General features: G+C 36.6%; 1 protein-coding gene across 4 annotated transcripts; it reads left to right on the top strand.

Annotated features, from left to right (window-relative positions):
- Nucleotides 1-112: 112 nt before the first annotated feature.
- Nucleotides 113-23,729, top strand: il21r.2 (interleukin 21 receptor, tandem duplicate 2). 4 transcript variants are annotated; one of them, XM_073934658.1, is made up of 9 exons: nt 113-304; nt 6,334-6,452; nt 6,540-6,660; nt 11,282-11,448; nt 11,556-11,704; nt 11,823-11,994; nt 16,495-16,582; nt 17,037-17,121; nt 22,428-23,729. In XM_073934658.1, the coding sequence occupies exons 2-9, from the start codon at nt 6,386-6,388 to the stop codon at nt 22,707-22,709; spliced, it is 1,131 nt and encodes a 376-aa protein (XP_073790759.1). In that variant the 5' UTR covers nt 113-304; nt 6,334-6,385; the 3' UTR covers nt 22,710-23,729. The 4 variants fall into 4 exon arrangements, with proteins under 4 accessions (XP_073790759.1, XP_073790749.1, XP_073790751.1 ...); XM_073934648.1 differs by lacking the exon at nt 113-304 and adding an exon at nt 754-916; XM_073934650.1 differs by lacking the exon at nt 113-304 and adding an exon at nt 4,123-4,172.

Here is a 23,729-nt window from a genome sequence, read left to right as displayed (position 1 = left end):
ACCTTCATGCCACGTTGCCGCAGCGACTGCAGACTGATGAGCTGCAGTATGCGGCTGGAGAAGGGGCTGTCTTCACTCTGCTGGGTCCTCATTTTTGGCGAGTTCGTACTGTCACGATCCGGTAAAGGGAAAAAGGAGCAAGGACCCAAGCGCAGAGTGAAGTAGGATTTATTAATTAAAAAATAAAATAAAAGGCAAAATAAACAACCCCGAGGGGGAAAACACTTCTACAACAAACAATAAATCAAACAAACAAACTTGACTGGGCAGGCACGACAAGGCAGGACTGGACACAGCAAGACAGGTAAACATCGACAACATATGATGACGAACTCGCAAAGGACTGAAAACATGAGGGGGATTATAAAGCAAAAAGTAAATTGACACACAGGTGAACATGACAAACTAATAATGGGTTAACAAGGAGGGTGGGACTAGACAATAGACGGGAGAGCGCATGACACAGAGAGACAATACAAGCCATGCGCTCACATAACACAACACTGAAGCACACGACAAAAGCACGTGACCACAATGTAAACACCGAGCCACGTGCTTTGACAAAAGACGCAAGACACGAGCACACGATGAATGAAAACTCACCGTGCGCTCACATATGCAGCATGCATGCTTCATCCCAGCGCCGACCAAAACCGAAACCAACCAGACTGAGACGCTGGGAATGAAACACCATGCTGCTGACAGACGAAAACACAAACACGAGTACAAGAGCGCACGCGTCTGAGGGACGCAGAGCGCACGCGGCCGCGTCAAGCAGGAGCGCGCACACTCTGCGTACACCCACGACGGCGCGCGCGCACACAGAGACAGAAACAGGACCAGACACGAGTAGTGTCAGAGATCCGCCACCAAAACAAGAATTTACAAGATCAGAGTGGCAGAACCCTGACAACAGGTATATACAAAAACATATAGTCAAAGGAAAATCAATAAAAACTGTAAAACAGCATCAATTCTGTATTAGGAAATATGAACTTATCAGAAATAAGGGAAATAAACCGCAATGCATTTGTTTTTTTTTTTTTTAATAAAGCATTTGATTGTTTTAGTACTAAATGTGCTAATCTTTACAGAAAAGCACTATATTTTGCAGTATTAGAATGAAAGATCAGAGAAATCCCGTGCAGTGATCAGAAGTGGACAAAGGCTTAAGCATTAAACAGCATGTTTTTGAACTGGAATGTGTCTCTCTTGTTTACCTGTGATCCGAACGAGTAAAAGGTGTCTTATTAGCATGAAAGAGGGCAGCATCAGTCATGTTAAATTCGCCGTCACATCTGTGTAGTCATCCTTGGCTTTCTCATAGTAATCTTCATAAACTAGCCCTCCTAGGGTGCGGGACTTGAAAAGGCAGCGCACTGTAGCACGCAGGCGCATAATGAGGAAAAATCCCAGATAGCATAGATTGATTCCATCAAAAATGCTTTCATATTGCGCAATGACAAGAAATAATATAGATCGCGCCACAAAACACATGAAAACGAAAGTAACAAGCGTGGATTAAAAATGTAAGAAATAGAAAGTACAGATATTTGTGTAAAAATGTAAGAAGTAAAAGTAAAAAATTGTCAGTAGTGGAGTAAAGTACCGATACCAGAAAAATCTACGTAAGTACAGTAATGAAGTATTTGTACTTCAATACTTCCCATCTCTGCCCTTTACTAAAATGGTGGCTCTATCAACGCATTCCTTCCAATAGACAACAATAGCGTAGGCGACATCTAATGTAAATATTTATGAGAACCTAATATAAGTAACATGCTACATGCTAATGTTTACATGCTAAAAACAGCACATAAAAGAGGGGTCTCAAAGGCATTCATCTGGTAATTATTATATATTTTAAGTTAAAGTATGAATACATCACTTAAAACCTCAGTATTTTGAGTAAAGGCACAGATGTTTGAATTTAATATGAAAAAAAAACGCCTTAAACCAGTTTAGGCTGGTTTTAGCTGGGTGACCAGCCTGGTTTGAGGGGTTTTGGCAATTTTGTTTTCATCTGGACATAGCTGGTTTTGGCTGGGCTCCCAGCCTGACTAAGCAGGTCAAGCTGGTTTTAGCTGGTCATCTCCCAGCCTGACCAGCTAAGACCAGCCTGGAATTGACTGGAAACCAGCCTGGAAATGGCTAAAACCACTCTTAAACCAGGCTGGTCAACCAGCTAAAACAAGCCAACAAGCCTAGGCTGCTTTAAGCTGGCGTTTTCAGTAAGGTAGCATGCTACATGCTAATGTTTACATGCTAAAACAAACAGCACCAGAAAAAGGAGCTCTTTGGTGATTTTATGATGTGCTAATATGGCATAATGGGCAACTTCATATCATGTTAAGCATGTAGCAAAGCATGGGAAAGTGATGTGCAACCAGTGTTTAGGCTCTGCTTATCTAGCCAAGACTGATAATTATACATTTCGTGACTTTTTTGCGTGAGAGATACATGAGCGCTGCAGTTTTTTCACTCATTGCACACTGTCAGTTATCAGCATTTGCTACTTTGAGCAAGATAAGGGTTCAAAATGCCAGGCGGCATATGATAAAAATACGGGTATTTCTACATATCAGATCTTTACAATCTAATGATTAGCTCAGCTAATAGAGTATCTTGCAAGGGCTTTTCATTTTTTTCTTTCTTTTTTTCCATTAATGACAAACAAAAAATTAATGTTCATTAATTAAGTTCACGGAAATCTTCTTGATTTCCGTGAACTTATTTTATGCACTTTGTTTGTATATTACTGAGTTGACACTTTTGTGGTGACTTATTATACTGCAAAAACGCTTTTCTTAATTAGATTGTTTGTCTTGTTTCCAATCCAAATATAGAAAAGTTTGTACACCAAGAAGTTTTCTCTAAACAAGCAAAACAATAGTCTTGTTTTAAGAAATAATATGCCAAATTAAGTGAGTTTTCCTTAAAAAAAGCAAAATGATCTGGCATTAGGGTTAGCAAAACCTTATGGAAAAAGTCTAACGCCAAAGCGAAAAAACCTTGCTTCCACCATTAGCAGGTTATTTTGCTTGTTTTATAGAAAAACTCTCTTAATTTTGGCATATTTTTTCTCAAAATAATACAATATGTTTTGCTTATCTAGAAAATTCTTCTTGATTTAAGAATTTTTAGATATTTGGATTAGAAACAAGACAAAATCTAAGTAAGAATGTGCGATTTGTGGCCCCACTTTCTATGCAGAAGCTTTTGAAAAGAGCATCTGAAACGTCCTACTCCAACGCAATCTCATGCCAATTCGTAACTTTTTGATCTAGTGGCTATTTCATATTTAGTGGCTAATTCGTATGACTGAACTTTTACGAATTAGCCACTAAACTGACAAAACGTAAAATACTTATGTTTCCTCGTGAGATCAGGCTGCCTACTCACATACAGTAGAAACCACAAATTAAAGTTGAAGTCACTGAGCTAAATGTCAGCTTCAGTCATTTTTAGAATCTGTCGTGGGAAAGTAAAAAATCAAGATTTGTCTTTCTAGAAATGCCACATGTCATTATTTCTAGAATTGGGTTTAAGAATGAAGACATTAATGGTTTAGTTTGGCTATTCAAAACTGATGTACACTCATATTAATAATGCAAGGCAGCACATACACATTGTTAGAAATCTCTTAAAGAGAGTTCACCCAAAAATGAAAAGTTACTCATTATTTACTCCAAACCATTAGTAGTTTCTTTATTTTGCTGATCAAAAATAAGTCATTTTGAAGAAAGCTGAAAACCTGAAAAAAAAGAAAGACAAATATGGAAGTCAGTGGTCTCCAGTTTGTTTTGTTCTTACAAAATGTCTTATTTTGTGTTCACCAGAAGAAGAAAAAAACAATTCAGACAAAATTAAAACAAGTGAAAGGTGAGCAAATGATAAAAGAAATAAAATATTTGGCTGAGCTATCCTGTTAAATACAGTCAGTTTAACCAGAAAGTTCAGTAGAATGTAGTAATTCACCTTTATATGTAATTTTTGTAATGTGAAAACCTGCTCGTGCCATCTTAACCAGCTTATTAGATATTAGATATGACTTGAGGTTGAGACCTCCTACGCAAACAGGAAATTCTCAGTATAAAAACCCAACTTGGTGCCCTTCACGGTGACATACGTAAACTTTCACAGGTAATCCCTAATGCTTCAGAATACATTTGGTGAGTTGATGTAAGTTTCCTATACAGTATATGTCTTCTTTAGACTGTACATACACTGTACATGTGTGTCTTTTTATTTAATCTAGTGCCCAGCACTCATTTAATCACAAATTTTTATTCTTTTGCTGGCTATTTTTGCTTTTAAGAGATTGAGAATGATCATCTAATTTTGTTGTTATTGTTGACTATCACTGTAAAATATAATTTACCTAAGTTTTTCTTTAAATATAACCAAGATTTGTACTGTTTCAGTCGTTCTACTTTAAAAGTTAAAGCTTCATTATTGTTAGTTTTTTCTTTACCCCTGCAAAATTGACCAGCAAATGTGAAATGTTGAATGGAGCTGAATGATTGGCTTTTGTATTCTGTCATTTTAATAACTGTTTGATAACTGTAATATATAGTAATAATAGAAAAATAATAAGCCAAAATTAGCTGTCATGTGAATTTGTCAGATATTTCCCATATGTTGTTTAACAGAGCAAGGATTTTTCCACATTACTTCCTATAATCCTTTCTTCTGGAGAAAGAATTATGTTTTTTTTATTTTGGCTAGAATAATTTTGGTCAATAATTTTAGCCCTCTTAACAATACAATATTTTAAATGTCTACAGAGCAAACCATCATACGATGACTTGCCTAATTACTCGAACTTGCCTAATTAACCCAATTAAGCCCTTACATGGCACTTAAAGCTGTATACTGGTATCTTGAAAAATATTTAGTAAAATATTATTTATTATGGCGATGCGGTGCCGCAGTAGGTAGTGATGTTGCCCCACAGCAAGAAGGTCGCTGGTTCGAGCCTCAGCTGGGTCAGGTGGTGTTTCTGTGTGGAGCTCCTCATGTTCGCGTGGGTTTTCTCCAGGTGCTCCGGTTTCCCCCGCAGTCCAAAGACATGCGGTACAGGTGAATTGGGTACGCTAAATTGTCCGGGGTGTATGATTGTGAATGACTGTGTATGGATGTTTCCCAGAGATGGGTTACAGCTGGTAGGGCATCCACTGCGTAGAACATTTGCTGGATATGTTGACAGTTCATTCCGCTGTGGCTACCCCGGATTAATGAAGGGACTACGCCAATAAGAAAATGAATGAATGAATGAATTATTTACTGTCATCATGATAGAGATAAAATAAACACTGTAAAAAATCCTGGTTGCCTTAAATTTTTTAAGCTGAATAAAATTAACCTTATGAGTCTGTTGAACTAATATGATGTTAAACTGACTTAAGACAACTTGCAAAACTTAAAAAATTAAGTTACAACATGATTAACTTAGTTTAATAAGTTACGATGACCTAAAAACATATGCTGTCAGGATTAATTAATCATATATATATATATTTTTTTTTACAGTTAATCAGTTATTAAAGATGAGTTATTAAAACTGTTATGATTACAAATATGTTGAGAAAATGTTATTTCATTTAACCAGAAAATGTGGGAAAAAGTAGGGCTAATAATTTAGGAGGGCTAATATTTCTGACTTCAACAGTATCTGATAAATATAGAGTTAAAGTCAGAATTATTAGCCTGCCTGAATTATTAGCCCCGTTTATTTTTTTCTCCATTTTCTGTTTAACAGAAAAAAAAAATTCAGCACATATCTAAACTTAATAGTTTTAACAAATCATCTTTAATAACTGATTTATTTTATCTTTGCCATGATGACAGTAAATAATATTTGACTATGTTTCAAGACACTTCTATACAGCTTAAAGTGACATTTAAAGGTTAATTAGGTTAACTAGGCAGTTTAGGGTAATTAGGAAAGTTATTGTATAATGATGGTTTGTTTTGTAGACTATCAAAAAATATCTAGCTTAAAGGGGCTAATAATTTTGTCCCTAAAATGATGTTTAAAAAATTAAAAACTGCTTTTATTGTAGCCGAAATAAAACAAATAAGACTTTCTCCAGAGGAAAAAATATTATCAGACATACTGTGAAAATGTCCTTACTCTATTAAACATCATTTGGGAAATATAAAAATAATAATAATAATTCAAAGGGGGGTTAATAATTCTGACTATATATATATATATATATATATATATATATATATATATATATATATATATATATATATATATATATATATATATATATATATATATTTTTTTTTTTTTTTTTTTTTTTTTTTTTTTTTTTCTCTCAGGTGCATGTGCCGAATGATGTAAATTATGTAAGTGAGGTCCTATACAAGAAGGATGAACCGCATTGGAATAATCTGCCTCTTTTGGGCTTTTTCAATGGAATTTAAACCTTGTTCACATGGTACTTTTTCTTTTTTAATCTGCAAAGCTATTTTTTACATGTCCATTCAAAATAATTACTTAACCGTTTTCCTGTTTCTTGTTCCAGCTCCGACAGATACGTCCATCTGTGTGACAGATTATTGGAAAACCATCAACTGCTCTTTAAAAGTACCAGTCATGTCCTTTATAAACACATCATACTCACTGGGGTTTCAAAAAGACAAAAGGTAAGCATGATCCAGGAAAATAACTTATTAGAATACGTCTTTAATGTTTCAGTTCCACATTATAGTGCATAGATAGAATAATGACACACATCATTACAAACCCACTCAACACCATCTAAAGTTTCACATACTAATAATAATTTTGTGCACACATAGAACAAAAATAACTCTAGTAGACGCATGCCCTGGGCTAACACTGAGAAGATAAAACTGTTGGATATGTATCAATTCAAATCAATTCATCTTTATTTCTATAACGCTTTTACCATGTAGGTTGTGTCAAAGGAGCTTAACATAGAAGATTATAGTAAATTGAAACAGTGTCAGTCCAGTTTTCAGAGTTCAGTTCAGTGTGGTTTAAATGTCACTGGTGAAAGTCCAAACACCGAAGAGCAAATCCATCCATGCGTCGGAATATACATACATATATATATATGTATGTATGTATGTATGTATGTATGTATGTATTTATATATATATATATATATATATATATATATATATATATATATATATATATATATATATATATATATATATATATATATATAACAGAATGAGTATCTAATAATATTCAGTTGAAGTTAGAATTATTAGCCCCCTTTGAAGTATTCTTTTTTAAATATTCCCCAAATGATGTTTCACAGAGCAAGGAAATTTTCACAGCATGTCTGTTAATATTTTTTTCTTTTTGAAGAAAGTCTTATTTGATTCATTTCGTTAGGAATAAAAGCAGTATTTAATTTTTTAAAAATTATTAGCCCCTTTAGGCAATTTTTTTTTGATAGTCTACAGAACAAACCATCGTTATACAATAACTTTCCTAATTACCCTAACCTACCTAGTTAACCTAATTAACCTAGTTAAGCATTTAAATGTCACTTTAAGCTGTATAGAAGTGTCTTGAAAAATATCTAGTCAAATATTATTTACTGTCATCATGGCAAAGATAAAATAAATCAGTTATAAGAGATAAGTTATTAAAACTATTATGTTTAGAAATGTGTTGAAAAAATCCGCTCTCCGTTAAACAGAAAACGTGGAGAAAAAAAAAATAGGGGGGCTAATAGTTCTGACTTCAACAGTATGTGAATATGTGTATATATGAATAAGTAGTTCACAAGCGGGTTCATGTGAGGGTCAGGAGACAGAGGATCCAACTCATAATGAAAAAAAATGTCTGCTGTGCAGACAAAGGGCAAAACATAAACAAAAAATGGCAAAATCAAAAGCTCTTCCAAACATCAAAGAAAGATAAACAGCATTAAAAAAACAACATTGCAAAGAAACAAAGGCAGAAATATCAAACAGTCAAACTCGCGTGACAACAAAATCCAGACACAACAAAAACTAGAAAATAGGGCTTGTAAAGACAGAACTAAATAAACTAATAACAAAACCTGACAACAATGAAATGATCAGAGGAGGAAAAGGAGATGAGAACTGAAGTCTGGGAACACACACACACAAAAAAAAAAAAATTAAATAATAACAACTAAAATTTAATTGAGCTAGTATCAAATGAATAAGTAGTAGTATCTTCTAAAAAGTATAGTATTTTATAATAGGTTACAGTGTCTAATGAATAAAGACTATCTAATAAAAAGGGTCAGATACCAGACAGTTTAAAAGCATGATTCTAAAACAGTGTTGACTGGGGTGAACATTTCTGCAGATTATTTACAAACTGAGTGCAAATTAAAGTACAAAGACATAACATCTCATTTACATATCGGCCTAGGCAATACAAACATTACAAATAACCAATAGTGGCAAATAAGCAGAGCTGATGTGTGGGAATTGTACACTTGAGTTAAGGTAACTCAAGTCATTTGAAGAAATGGATTGCAACAAACCATTTAAGTTTAAAAACTTATCCTAATGAGTACTGTAAACTTTTTTTACTTTGAGTAAAAACAGCAATCTGAGATCAGCAAAACCCATTAAATGAAGAGAACTCAAGCCCACTGAGTACTGTAAAACCCAATAAGTTAAGGCAACTCAAACCGTTTGAAGAAACCGATTGCTGCAAACAATTTGTGTAAAAAAAAATATCTATATGAGTACTGTGAACTTACTCCATTTAAGTTAAAATAATGAGGTATTTAATTAACTCATTACCTGACAACACTGAACTAACTTTCAGTAAATGTTAAGTTAACTACACTCATCTCATTTTTTTTTAACGTTGACTGTTGGGTTTTACAGTGTACACTGTAAAAAATGTAGGGTTCCATATAATTCATTCATGTTGTCCCAACACAAATCAAAAAGTTAACTTAACACTTTTAACAAATTTATGTGAATTGAACATAAAAAAATTAAGTTAACCCAATGAAATCTCAAGAATTTTGTTTATTCAGCTCATTTTAAATAAGTGGATGGAACAAGTAAAAAAGTGAGCGTGGGTAATCTGGCTGAAGCAATATTTTATTTCTCTCTGTGCTCAACATAAAATATTTTAGTTGTTTGTTCAAAATACTTATTTAAAATGAGCTAAAACAACACAATTCTTGAGATTTTTGGTTGATTTATTTGTTGCAATCGTTGTTGTTCAATTCACCCATTCATGTTCAGTCCACTTAAATCTGTTAAGATAACTTGATTGATTTGTGTTAAGACAACATGACTGAATTGTGTGAAATCCTGCATTATTTACACTGTATCTGAGGTAAGGATGCTAGAAAAAATATGTGGGAGTGCTAAGAAAATGATCAATATTAAATATGTCTAAGTTAGCCTACTTTATAAAATATTGTAGTTTTGTTTTAGATCAGCTCTGCTATTTTAAACAAAAGTAAACTGTAAAAAATGCTGGGTTCTACACAATTCATTCATGCTGTCTTAACACAAGTTGATTGAGTTAACAAAACAACAAATTTAAGTGGATTAAACATGAAACAATTAAGTTGTGCCAAAAAAAATCTCAAGAATTAACAAAATTCAACAAGATTCAGCTAATTTTAAAAGTAGTTTGAATAAGCAACAAAAAAAATTGAGTGTATATTTTTTTAGACATATTTATTGTATTATTTATTGGCCAAAGAACAGGTATATTTACAAAATAGAAGCAAAACCTATTACATGCAAAAGACTTCAGATCTGGACAGCACCCATTTGCTCAGTTCACACACATTTGCTTACAACTGTTAACCATTTTTGTAAATTAGACAGTATTTAACTGTAATATGAACTGTATTTTACCGTAGGACTGTTATACAGTATGTTACTGTATTTTTAAGTTACATTGTGAAAATTACTGTATATTGTACAGTAAAGTATATACAATTCCGTAAAAACATATAGACCAAGATAAATAGTGCTGTATATGCAAATACAGTATTTTTGCTGTAATTGATTGTAAACTGCTGCCAGTTATTATATATTTTTATAGGAAATTGTTAACAGTGTAGCTTTATCCTGAACATTAGATCAGCTTCTATGAATAAAGCTTCTCTGGAGTAGAGGACAATAAAGGACAATATAGCATCCTTAAAACTCATTACGAATTAGCATAGAGTAACACGTTTTTTTTTTCTAAGGGGTGAACTTAAAACACATTGACAACCAATCATAAAGTTACAAAAAAGAGCGGACTTTTAAAGCATTAATATTGTTCAGGGTTCGTACACCTTTTCCATCTTTAAATTCCAGCACTTTTCAAGCACTTTCAAGGTGCATTTTTATGCTTTTCAAGCACCTAAGAACCACTGTAAATTCCGTAAAAAAAAACACCATAAAATATTTCAACTTAAATTGTCGAATACTTTGGAGCATTTATTGGCATTTATTCACAGACTTTACAGTGAATGGCTTTAGTCATTTTCATAGCGGACTTTAACCCACCGGATGTCTTTTATCCACTCTTTGAAAAATGTAAAGGGTGGATTAACATTCACCACATGATCACTGATCTGATGTGCCATTATTTGTAACTTTAGGTGGTTTCTAAAACAAAATGTGTCAGTGTTATTTTCATTCTCTCATATCAAGACCTTTACATTTTAGCGGCTCCCTGTCATCTGAACTGAGTAATTGACAGCTGATATTAACCAATTAATTCGCGTTCAGTTCAAGAGCAGTGGGTCAATCAGAAGAGCTTTAAGGTGGGGTATAGGCACTGCAGGCTTTGCTTACAGCAGCAAGTTGACATTTCAACTGTTTTAAACTATTTCTGAGCGCTGCGTTTGGTGTTTTTAGGTGCAAATATGCATTTTGCGTGAATGTGTCCTAAATCTACTCATGCGGTGAACATTTTGCAATGAAAACTGGTCGCACAGCCACAATTTTATGCTTGCACAAATGCTCCCAAATATATTTTGAACTCGCATAAAATTTCTGGCACAAATGCAACCAAAATAGGCGCAATTACAAATTCAAGAAGGTTTAAGCACTGTCCAAAATCTAAGCACTTTTCTAACCTTGAATACACTATTTGAAAAATCAAGCATTTTCCAGGATTTCCAGCACCCTGATTGTTATTACCCGTCTTGACTTATCATTGTTTGTATAGTGATGAACATTCATTTGATTGCAAAGGTTAATTAGATATACAAATGTCAATTGTGTATATAAGTGTGTGTAACCAGAATGTTCTAAAATAATGGATTTACACACACAGCACTTATAGATGCCCACTCCAGGCAACACGTGAAGATCTCATCTGCACTTTACAAGCAAATTTCAGATTCAAGCATATTGATAAATACATTGTGACACTGCATTATATTGAAAAGGAAAACAATATCTCTTCTGTGTTGGTTCCTGATTTTGCTCCAGCAATGAACAGTGAGTAGATCCTTTTATGTAAGAGATGTATTCAACAAAATAATTTTTTGTTCCAATGTTATTTGTATTTGTGTCTTGTTTTTTTTTGTTTTTTGTTTTTTTTTCAGTTAAACCACCAGCCCCCTTTAATCTGACGCTATTGGAAAATGGAACATATAAGTTTTTTTGGAAAAGTGGATATGAAGCTTATCGTTACTGGCGTGTCCTACCCCTCAGATATCAGTTCCTGTACTACAAAGACGGAGAACACCACAACGTAAGGCAGATTACAGTGAATATCCTCCATTCATAGAGAACATCCTCTGGTTTACCCACATCAAAGGAGTAAACATTACACCATTGTTTTACAATGAATATACACTTTTTTTTTGTAGGTCAGTGCAAAACATCATGTATATAAGGAGGAGATTGAGATCGAAAATAAAAAGCTTGATCCAGGGACTTCATACTCAGCTGTTGTGAGGACTGGGATAGAGACACATCCTAAATACAGTGGAACATGGAGTGACTGGAGCAGCCCAGTGAAATGGAGCACAGCATACAGAGGTTAGTACTGTGCTACTGATATGAGTTTATTTGTGAACTTGATTTGGTGCAAATGGAGCTAAATACTAGTAAATCTGGTTCAATGGCTGCATTATACAAACCCAGGCTCATTCTGTAAATGTACCGTTTTAAAAATCTCTGGAGAGCACCAAATATGTACCAGGAGCTACATTTTTTGCAGTGTTTGTTTTCGTGAATCCACCAGAGGTCTTAAAGATCTTAAATGTCTCTCCTGAGTACAATTCACACCTGCTGTTCTCATGTAAATCCATTAGAGGCCGCTGTCGATTGATGCGATCTGACCGATCAACTGACGCACCCTCCTCCTTCATTAAACCTAACCAATAGTGCTTTTCAAAAGCAACGATTGACCCTCCCACCCACTTCCCTAAGCCCTTGTCTGATTTTTACAACATTTTCAGATTTTACCACATTCTCACCCTGTTATTTACTTGCTTATTTTATTTTTTGGCTTCTGTTTGTCTTACCCCCTTTTTGGAATCGTTCTTTGCCAGACTCGAACCCCGTCGTCGTCGTCAACTCCTCTCTACTTCTCAAGTTCGCCAATGTACATGGCGAGCTAACAGGCAAACTGGTAACAGCAGGAAATAGTGATGTGCTGATCGATAATAACAATGCAATATATCCGATACCAGCTTTGTTTGTTTTAGAATCAATTGTCTTATCAAAATATTGATATTTCAGTAATTTGGAGCAAATAGTTTATTGGAAATAGAAATACAGCGGAAAGTAACCACAATTACCCTACTTTATCTGAAAAATGTAAACTTAGTTGGAACTATTTGTTCTTCCACCTGCAAAGTCATGTGCGTAATATGGCACTGTACAACTGCAGAGCATGCTAGCTAGCCACTCAGTCCACTGGCGTGGCACATGTTGTTCAGTCACGCTGTCATTGGATATCGGTGACCACAAGCGAAGTATGTGTGGAGCTACTTCACATACAAAAACTCAAACAATGCGGTTTGTGACATGTGTAACAAAACAGCGAGGTACTGTTGTAATACCACAAACCTAATCAAGCATCTACATATAAATCACAAGACAGATTATGACAAAATCTCGTTCAATTCCATGTTTCACAGCTCCTTCAGAACATGTTTTCTCCAGTAAAATACATGCGTGTTGAATACTCTTTTCCCCCACTATAGTCATTAGACTATATATATTTTTTTCTTTTTTTTTCTCAGTTCAACCAATTAGCACAGGCCAAAACATGACAATAAATTATCATTCTCAATAGAATAGTACAATTAGGAAAGAACAAGTTATCATAAACAGAATGAGTATAGGACAGTAATTAAATATAATCTTTTTTTACTGTAGGAAAACACCCATCAGAATTGTGCACTCAGTGTCAGTAATATAAGACAGTGAGACATATATCTTGTAGGAAAGATGTAAAAGACAAGAAATTATGACTCAGTTGATGATATATAAGGTATATAAGGTATACTGTTGTGCAGAAAAACAAAAAGGAAGGAAAAGATTGCTGGAAATTTTGTGAACTCTTTATTTTTTATATATAGTAGTGCTTGCTATAAACGATGTATCTGTTGTGATCGCCCGCGGGGTTGGCCTCACTGGCTGCTGGAGAGCACTTCCTTTATCATTTATCTGTACAACAATCAAAAGATCCATTGCGTCATTCAACATCCTTGACAGCTGTTAACATGTAGGACACACAACAATATAGCAATCTTTTGACACACACACACATAGCTACAGATGATCAGGCCTGATTACACACACGTCATATAAACCCTCCAGTCACTCTATCACATTGCGAAATCTTGTTTTAGTGTTGTATGCAATTCCGAGCCCTTCATTGTTTTGATCTTGTCTGTGTTTTGATTCCTGGACTGTTCTCTCATGTATGATTGTTCCCTACCCAGACCCATGGCTTGTGCGAAGTGCAAAGTTTTGATTAGCCCCGGCCATCATCTCTGAGGATTACCCTATTGATTATTGCCTATCTGTGTATTGACCTGGACTGTCTTTCCGTTTACGAAGCTATCTGCCTGCCCTGACCACTGCTTAGTTATATCGATACCGACTGCCAGCCGCCACCCCCAGATCGATGCTTGTCTCTCGTTCAAGATTACTCTCTTCTACTAACCTCGACCCACGCCTGCTCTTCGACTATTCTACTGAAAAGTTTCCATTGAATCCGATGTTTGAGTTTCCACTTGTGATTCACTACTGTTATTAAAGTGTGCAAATGGATCCAGAAATGTCTGATGAATCACTACAGTCTGCTCCTGTTTTGAGCCTTGCCTCCTTGCCTTTGGAACTTTACTTTGTTGTCAGCACACATCAATGTACAACAAAAACTGAATATGCCCTCATAATATTTAATCAAACAACATAACCAGGGAAAACAATGTCTTGTTGCTGGCGTGCTTTTGTCCATTCGTCAATCTTTTCTTTTGTTTCTTTTTTTTTTGGCAATGTCCATCCAACAATCCAATCAGTTCCCAATAGACAAAATCAAGCACTGTTATACATTTTTTTCCCATTTCAGGCCCATTTTAAGTGAATGTCAAAATATTGGGATAAAGGACAGTCTTAACCCTTCTCTTGTCTTAGGGTGCTTTCACACCTGCCTTATTTAGTTCGATTGAATTGCACTAGAGTTCGTTTCCCCTTTTGGTGCGGTTCGTTTGGGCAGGTGAGAATGCAGCAATCGTACTCGAGTGTGCACCAAAAGCGGACCAAATAAGCGTACCGAGACTTGCTTGAAGAGGTGGTCTCGGTACGCTTTCAAACGAACCCTGGAGCGGTTCGTTTGTGGTGAGAATATGATCCGTACTAAAACAGGTCTAACCGTAAAAAGTACTGCGCGTTTTGGACTAATTCAGCTGCCGTAGGTCGATGCGCTGAGCATTATGGGATATGGAGGAAAAATATTTGTTGACAGCGCTTTACCAACAGAGAGAGAGAGAGGGGAAAACATTACCTGATGGATCGTTGGTAATATTTACGCAAGATGACCATGTCGCAGTTTAGCTAAATTAATTCACGTCTCCTCCTGAAGTGAAGAGCGATGCATTAAACACTGTTTTCCAGCCGCGGCCGCGCTTCATTTTCGTAATGTATAGTTTGTCTAAAGCAGGGATACAATCAGCCAGCGCAGTCGTCCCTCCAGAGTAAAAGGTTTTGTTTACCTGCGGGAGTTCACTGGCATTTTCCCGCACATGAATTCTGACCAATCAATAAGCAGTTTAGGAAATATGTTCAACAACATCTGGCCAATGAGAGATGTGGATTTTGTCAGATGACTGCATTTTGGTTTGTTTCAACTGGTTCGGACCAAAGCAATCAGTGTGGTGTGAAAACGACCCAAAGACGGCAGAAGATGCAACAATGTATCATTTATTACCCTTGGTGCGGACCAAATGAAGCGAACTACAGATGTGAAAGCACCCTTAGAATTCTGTATATGCATGCATGTGCTTGTGTGCATCAGTAGCTTTTGTGGTGGTTTTATAGCTGGCTGTTGAAAATGGACAAACAGTTACAGAAACATCTTCTGATGCACAACCTTGGACACATCATCTGTGTTGTTTCCTGGACTCATGGGGTGTTTCGGGTCTTGCAACAGACACCCTCCTCAAGCGGCCCAACCGAGGCTGATCAGACCTCGGCTTGTGTCCATGTGGCATGCTACCGCCCTCACCCCCCCCCCCCCCCCCTCTCTTCAACCAAAGCCATCTGGATGCTTTCTTCGCTGCCTCCACGTTGTTGCTTATGGCTCTTCTTCGTTTGGTGCCTGTTGTTCCCAGTGTACCATAGGCCTTGTTCAGGGTGCAGCTGGCAAATCCCTCACTGCCCATTTCCACTGGCATACATCTGGTCCTCCACTGATTTGTTCGACACTGCTCCACCAGCTCCTAATATTTTTCCTTCTTTCTCTCCTGAGCCTCCTCCATCCTCTCCTCCCAGGGCACTGTTAGCTCTTGCAGGATTAGTTGTCTTGTGGCCTCAGAGACCAAAAATATGTCAGGTCTCAATGTGGACTGGGTGAAGTGTGGTGGAATCTTCAGTTGCCTCTCCAGGTCAACTGACATCACCCAGTCTCGGGCTGTGGAGAGCAACCCAGCAGGGCAGCTCTTTAATGTTGTCTCTGGCTTTTGTCTGTCCTCAATGAAGTGAATGGCCTTGGCAGTATTGGCTGTCCTTCATTCCATTGCTGTTTGCCAAATGTGTGTAAAAATATCTTCTCATGTAAGTGATGCATGGTTTGCTGCACTCCCATGCCAGTGAATATTACCTCACAGAAGAGAACAGAGAAGGAAGAAGTCTTTTCATTAAAGATTGTAAGAATGTATGAATAAAATAAATGAAGTGACCGGATAATTTGTTCTTATGTGATGTTGCTTAGTGACAATATTTAAATGACCATTTTGTTATTTTAAAGTTGACTTTACAGTTAATCCAATCCTCTTTGTTCTGTTTCTTTTCTCTTATTTTTTCAAGATGAGCCTCATCAAGTTGGCAAGATAATCATTGGAATGTTTTTATTGCTTGGACTTTTAATTGTGCTTATACTAATTCCTGCTGCAAGGTAATTTTATTTTCTCATTAAGCCCATTATTATGTGAAGTTTATATATAAATAATTTCGAGAGGATCACATGCTTATGATTGACCATTGTGGGTCCCGCATTAACAATAACTTTATACACCAATCAGATGAATGGAATACGTATTAAAAAGCCAGAATCCCTTACCTTTAGCCATCCTCGTCTTGACAAATCCCCAAACACCCCTACTCCTTCCCCTCTTTCTTAACTAAATACAGTGGAGCTCTCAAGACCTACCAGAGCTCACCTAATGAAACAGGAGGGAGCCTTGAGATCGATTATCTTCCAAGCTCAGTTCTCTCTTGCGGGACTAGTATCAAACTGGCTTTCATAATTATCAATCATAAGCTAAGTGTGAACTCTTGAAAGTATGTTTAGAGATGGAGTGTATTTGTTAAATAAATGGCAAAAAAAATATTATATTTGTGCATTTCAGACTTAAGATAAAAGAAATCGCATTGGTGCCAACACCAGAATCCTACTTCCAGCCCCTTTATCAAAAGTACCAAGGCAATTTTCAGGTAAGATTTCAATTTACAATTCATAAACATCAAGTGCTTCTTATTTGATGGTTTTAATACTTTGTGGTTCATGAAATGATGGTTTGTGAGAAAAAAAAGCAGCTGGGTCAGTTGGCGTTTTTGTGTGGAGTTTGCATGTTCTCCCTGCGTTCGCGTGGGTTTTCTCCGGGGGCTCCAGTTTCCCCCACAGGCTAAATTGTCCGTAGTGTATGAGTGTGTATGGATGTTTTCCAGAGATGGGTTGCAAGTGGAAGGGCATCCGCTGCATAAATAAGTTGAATAAGTTGGCAGTTCATTCTACTGTAGCGACCTCAGATTAATAAAGGGACAAAGCCAAAAAGAAAATCAATAAATAAATAAATAAATAAATAAATAAATAAATAAGTGAATGAGTGAATCAGTCAATCAATAAAATGTTACATTCTGTACATTAGAATGTATGGTGGCAGAGAGAGCTCAAATGTGCTGTAAGTTAAAAAAACATACTGTATACATATGGAAAAACAGTCAAATTTCAGAAAGTATCTACATCAAAAACACACACATGCACATAAATTTTTACAACACATGCAAATACACAGTAGAAGTGAGCTGCAAATAGCGCAAACCACAATGGAAATGTGCGGGGGGACCCTAAAAATTGACAAATCCCACTGCACCCTGTTTAGAGTCAGCAGTGTTGTCGGAGATCTATAAGGGAGGTTTTCATTAATTTTGCTTTTCTCTAACTTACAGTTATTCTTGCAAACACAGCATTAAAATAACATTTCGGTAAACAGAAATTGTGCAAATTAGCAAATTATTAGGTCAAAAATTATGCAAACATCAAGGAACTGTATACCGCCAGGACGTTCAAATAATCAAAAACCTCACCTCTCAGATCTCCCACAACACTGCTGACTTTAAACAAAACCAGCCTGGTTTGTCACTTTTTGGGCTCCCCGACATATTTCCATCATACCACTGGTTTTTATGACATAAGTCACAGCCTTAGAAGAAATGCACTGAAATATAACATTCAACCTCTCAAAATCTCAGCAGGGGATAAATAACAACTCCAGAAACAGCATCAACAACTTCACTTATTAATAACTGTTCATTTCAGTTTATTCCATCTAAGGCTGTGACTAAAGTTGGAATTCTGCTTGTTAACAGCAGGTGTTTACCGTCAATGCACAATCAACACTTTACTTTTGAGAATTATATAAACAATGCATTTAATAGGGATGGCTGACTTAAAACTGACGTGTCGACACAGTGTCGAGAACGCGAAGCACAAGTGATTCGAAAAACTAATCCAAAACACCCAGGTCACGTGACTAAGGCTGCGTTCACACTGTAAGGATAGTTGCTCAAATTAGATTTTTTCTCAGATCTGATTTTTTTGCATGGTTGTTTACAATGCTCTTGTAAATGTGCCCAATATTAGATTTGCAGTGTTAACAGATCATGGTCCCAAACTGACCCCGCATGCGCAAAAGTGCATTACGGAGAGCACAAAATGTCTTATTATCCACACACGTCAGTGCTGAGTGAGTAAGCACGTTGTCGGATCATGCTTATATGATTATTACCCTTTTTAAAGACAACCATGGTGTATTTCATGAACTGTAAATGATTGTTCTGCTACTACTATTGTGTATTTCGGCATTTGAGATCTAAAATAAGTCTCCAGTGATAAAAAAACACTGATCATTTGTGATTTGTGACCACCGGCGGTGTAGTGAACTCATCAAGGGTTAATAAGCAGCCGCAGACTGGGCTGTGAAGGCGGAGTTGGTTTATCTCTGTTTGTGTAGTTATTTAATTTTACTTCGTTATCCGCTTGTTAAGTGGTGCATGTTGGTGACGTATGTAATACTGTTTCCGGGTCCAAGTGCCACTCATTTGAGTTGAGAAATCATTCGTTTCTGATCGCTTTTTATTCATATCCCACATTAAAGTTAATTTTATATAAAGTCATAGTGTACACAACAATCTCTGGGCTTGCTGCATCACAAATACCAAAATTTTAACAATTTATAAAAAAAAATATCACTTTCTGGCCATTGGATATTAGGCATGGACATATATACTGTGATCATGATTTTCGAAAGTATCAAATCGCTTTGTAAACGTTTATTATAACCATTTCGCTAGTCTCCCCATTCAGTTGAATAGAGCGATTGGACCCGGAAGCTGCTTCGCGTGACGTCACACTTAACAAGCGGATAAACAACAGACACGTGCAGAAGGGAGGTTTGGGTGCTCGAGCACCTGCCCTTTTTTTCTCTCGGAGAGAAAGTTCCTCCTCATTTGCACACAGATCCCCCATCCGCAACACCCACAACCCTTTTCGGCTTTGCGATCAACCCGTGCCTCAATCGTTAACCAGATTAGGTAACAAGCACCAGTTAAGCCTTCAAATTCTTTTTCAACATGAACAACCAACTTTCTGTGGTACAATAATCACCCTGTGTGCCATTCTACTGTGCTGCTGAGAGGTAGAGGATGTTTGCAGCACAGAATGATGACGCATGTCACTCAAAGATTACGTAAAAGTCACATGAAATCCGACATAACCGTTCACACTGCGGTCGGATTGCAAAACATCAGATCTGTGTCTGATTTAAGACCACATATGAAAGTGGCACATATCTGACCTGAAAAGATCCGATTCTGTGCGGTTTGGGCTGTTCACACTGTCATCACCTGTGTCACATGGGGGGGGAAAAATCAGATTCGTGCCACATTTGCCTGCAGTGTGACCGTAGCCTTAGGTGATGCGAAACACCTGGGGCCTCATGTATCAACGTTGTGTACGCACAAAAACTTTGCATACGCCAGGTTTCACGCTCAGAATCGCTCACGTTTGGATTTACTAACGATGAACTGAACGTGAGAATGTGCGCAGCTCCACGGCAGCTTTATGGCTGGCGTACGCACATTTTTTGTGCGTGTCTGTTTTATTTCCGTTGGCGACTCCTAGAGGCAGTTGTGTTAAGTTCCTCTCTACAAAGTGTCTGAGCCTTGCAATGGCAGCTGTATGAGACGGGTTCATCTAGCAGGTATATAAGGTTTCCATATCATACAGTTGACCAGCTAAACATTAAAGCGCAAATTGCAGCAGTCGCAATGTAATCTGAGCAATCTACCGCACACACATTGCTATAAAGACACTATCTGAAGATGAATTTGCATGCGTGAATCTTAAACATTTCCATTCAATAAATGTGCAAATAAAATATGATGCACAAACTTATTGATGATTCCTACTTGTCTTTCTTGTGATAAATAGTTGGCAAAATCTGATATGTAGGGGGGAAAAAGAAGAGCGTTCATCTGACGCTGGATTCGAACCGAGTTCATGCTCGAATGTGTCAAAACATGTTGACATGCGTCTCATGAGCTGCGCCACTGAGACTGTTGATGGTGCTGCAACATTTCACACCTATAAATCACAATATTTCTTTTATAATTCACTCAGTGCGATGTTCAGACCCAGCTGTGTTAACCGCATCAGCTAAACTTTCCCACTCTATTTTTTTCTTTTGTTGTTAATTCCGGAGAACAAACTTGCAAATAACACCGCTTTTCTCCGGTCTACCTCCAAAAGGAGCACTTCCAATTCACATTCTGTTCAAAGTTTCTCTTTTTGCTTGCTTTTGCCATTGCTTTTTCGTTGGGTTTTGCCAAAGTAGAGTCATTAGCATATTCATAAGGGGGAGGAGGCAGGGAGGGGTTTTGTGCTCGTGCATGTTGCGCTCAGTTTCACGTTCATTGGGATGTACAAAAAGAATATGCGTGAGCAATGTTTTAGTATGATTTCCATGCAAGTCTTCGTACATGAGGCCCCTGGTAACAAGATTAAAGCAATTCAAAGTATTGGTTTCAATACCTGGCGAATCTGGATTTGACTGACAGGGATGCAAAAAACTCAAATCTCAAATAAAAAAATCTCAAACAGCCAACCCAACCCAACAAATACTCTGAAATTATGGCTTAATGTATTTTATGTTAAATTTTTTATGATCCAAAACAGGACATATTTATTCATAAAGTTTTCATTCGCATATCAGACCAATGTTAAAACAAAACACGTTACATGTACAGAGCATCTAAAAACATCTATAGCTCCATCTGACTGGATTCAAACCCATGATCTCTGAATGCTAGTCTGGAACTTTTAAAGCTTTACTAAATAGGCTTATTACCTCAATTTGCTTAACTGTTTCCTTGCTGAAGCTGTTTTAAAGCAATACATAAAAGTGATCACTATGTCACTGATGGATGTAGAGACGGGTTTCAAAGCTTCGACACATTTGCTTCGACTGTGTCAGTCTTTTATGAGGCCTTGCTTTGCCCACCACTAGCATTTAACTCCATGTTGTTTCATTTTTGCAAACAGTGATAAATATATTTATATTGAATGATGATAAAACATTATCCATATAAGCTCATTGGAAATATGGAAATATGCTGCAGCCTACATTTAAAATGCACTTAAACTTATGTCTGACTGCATTTTTAGATAAAAATAATGCAATGTGGCAGTGATGCCAGCAACTTTTGTTACTTGATATTTATGATATTTACAGTAACAGAATCAACAAATAAAATTTGCACAATGCAAAATAATAAACCCTAAAACAACTTAATGTTGTTTTACCTCACTCTTCTATCTTCATGGACCAACTTTCTGGTCAGTTTGCTAAGTAGCTTACTTAGTATGATGTAATGCAGAGTGCTCAGGTTCAAGTTCGATGAAGCACACTTGCGATGTAAAAAAACGATAATTGCAATGTAAAATCAAGGTTAAACTATGTTGTTGCAGTGCACTTTTTACTTTTTTTCACATTTGAACACTTTTAGTTGGGTTTGGGGAAGAGTTTACTATAGGTTAGTGATTTGCTTGGTCATATGTACAACAAAGCCTGCCATCTCGTGAACGTACACAAGAAGGATGTGTATCTTAAATGTACCCCAAAATGTACCCTAGTTAAATTATTTCAGATTCAGCAAAAAAATAAATAAATAAAAAATAACATAGACAGCACCCTCTAGTGGTGGCATCTGAAACATGCAAAGACATGGACCTGGAGCATCTTATTTTCCATTTTGAAAATATGTAAGCTAAGATGCATATTTCCATCGAGCCTGGGCTGATATTTTTATTCATTTTTGTGATATTTTATTAATGTGATCACTATTTGAGCCATATAAGCACACAAATGCTTTGACTGCATATTATTTTTATTTTTAAAAGTTGCCCAAATGTATACTTTTTATATCAGTTTAATTATTTTGATTTTCTTTCTTCTCAAAAGTGCTGGGTTTTGGCCAAAAGTCCTCTACAAGGCATTCATGTTTTAGAAGACTTCTCAACTATAGACAAGATTTCTGAGGTCATCTGCACATTTCAGGATGAAACAGAGAAAACGGTTGTTTATCCTCCAGCGCAGTGCCATCCAACCTACGTCGGCCCCTCAACGGAGCTTTGGGCCCCGTGTCAAATGACCAAAACGTGCAGCGAGACGAGTGTCCTGTGTGAGGATTTCTCGGTTTTCTGTGAGGATCTGCCTGTTAAAGTGGACGAGCTCATGCTGTAGGTGAGTGTGGCGTGTGATGATGTGGAGTCTCTGAAGGACTCTGCGGTCAGTCTGGAGAGTCTGGAGGACTGTGAGTTTACCCAAGTACCTGTTATCATTAACCCAGTGACTGTGTGCTTCAAACAAGACTACTGCACCCTCACTGAAACTCCCAGCGGCCCTGTGCCCACATTCAGCAGAGAGGGAGAGCTGGATGAAAATACCTCTGGTGATTAAATGATTAGGGGCGTCTGTATATGGATGTGTGGACATTCGGAACTGACATGTAATGCTTTTTGTTGTTTTTTTTCACTTGGAAGTATGGCTGTATATACACTGAACAAAAATTGGATCAGCTTAAAGGTGCAGTATGTAAGTTTGATAGATATTTTTCATATTCAAATGATTTTTTTTGTCCTTACCAGCACCTGAAATGTATAGTTTAGAAATGGCTTCTATTTCTTGCTGCCAAACAACAGAAAACTATGACAATGATCACCTCAGGTACACCTCATGTGCTTTACATGTGCTAAATGCTAATAATGTGAGTTTGAATGCCATATTACATGACATTTATTGCCATACTACTGAAAGCAGCAGCAGATAGTTCACCTCAGATCTTGAAAATAAAATAAACCATTTGAAATTGAACTTTAGAACTGTGACTCAGTGCAAGCCAACACATATCAGTGATTCAGGATCTACATTTAATAATGTTAAAGAGGCTTAACCAGTTAAGGCTATTTGGGGTAATTCCGCCTGAATTTGGCCTTCCGATTTAAAAAGCTTCCCATACCCACATGCAGAGGTGTAAATACAAAAGTTTGGTCTCATTTGAAAGAAAACCCTTTGAAATTTCATAAAATACAGTTGAAATTGAAAAAAAAAATTGTTGTATATATTGTCTGTTATAATAAACACACAAAAAAGGCGCTTTTTTATAAACTGAAGTTTATAATCATGTGTACAATGTAATCTGCACACCTCATGCTTCTGTTTGCAATATTTATGTTATTTTCTAATTAATAACCTTCTGTGGAA

This window comes from Danio rerio, chromosome 3 (assembly GCF_049306965.1).
Source record: "Danio rerio strain Tuebingen ecotype United States chromosome 3, GRCz12tu, whole genome shotgun sequence".
Taxonomy (NCBI): Eukaryota; Metazoa; Chordata; class Actinopteri; order Cypriniformes; family Danionidae; genus Danio; species Danio rerio.
This window is presented reverse-complemented; position numbering and strand designations above follow the sequence as displayed.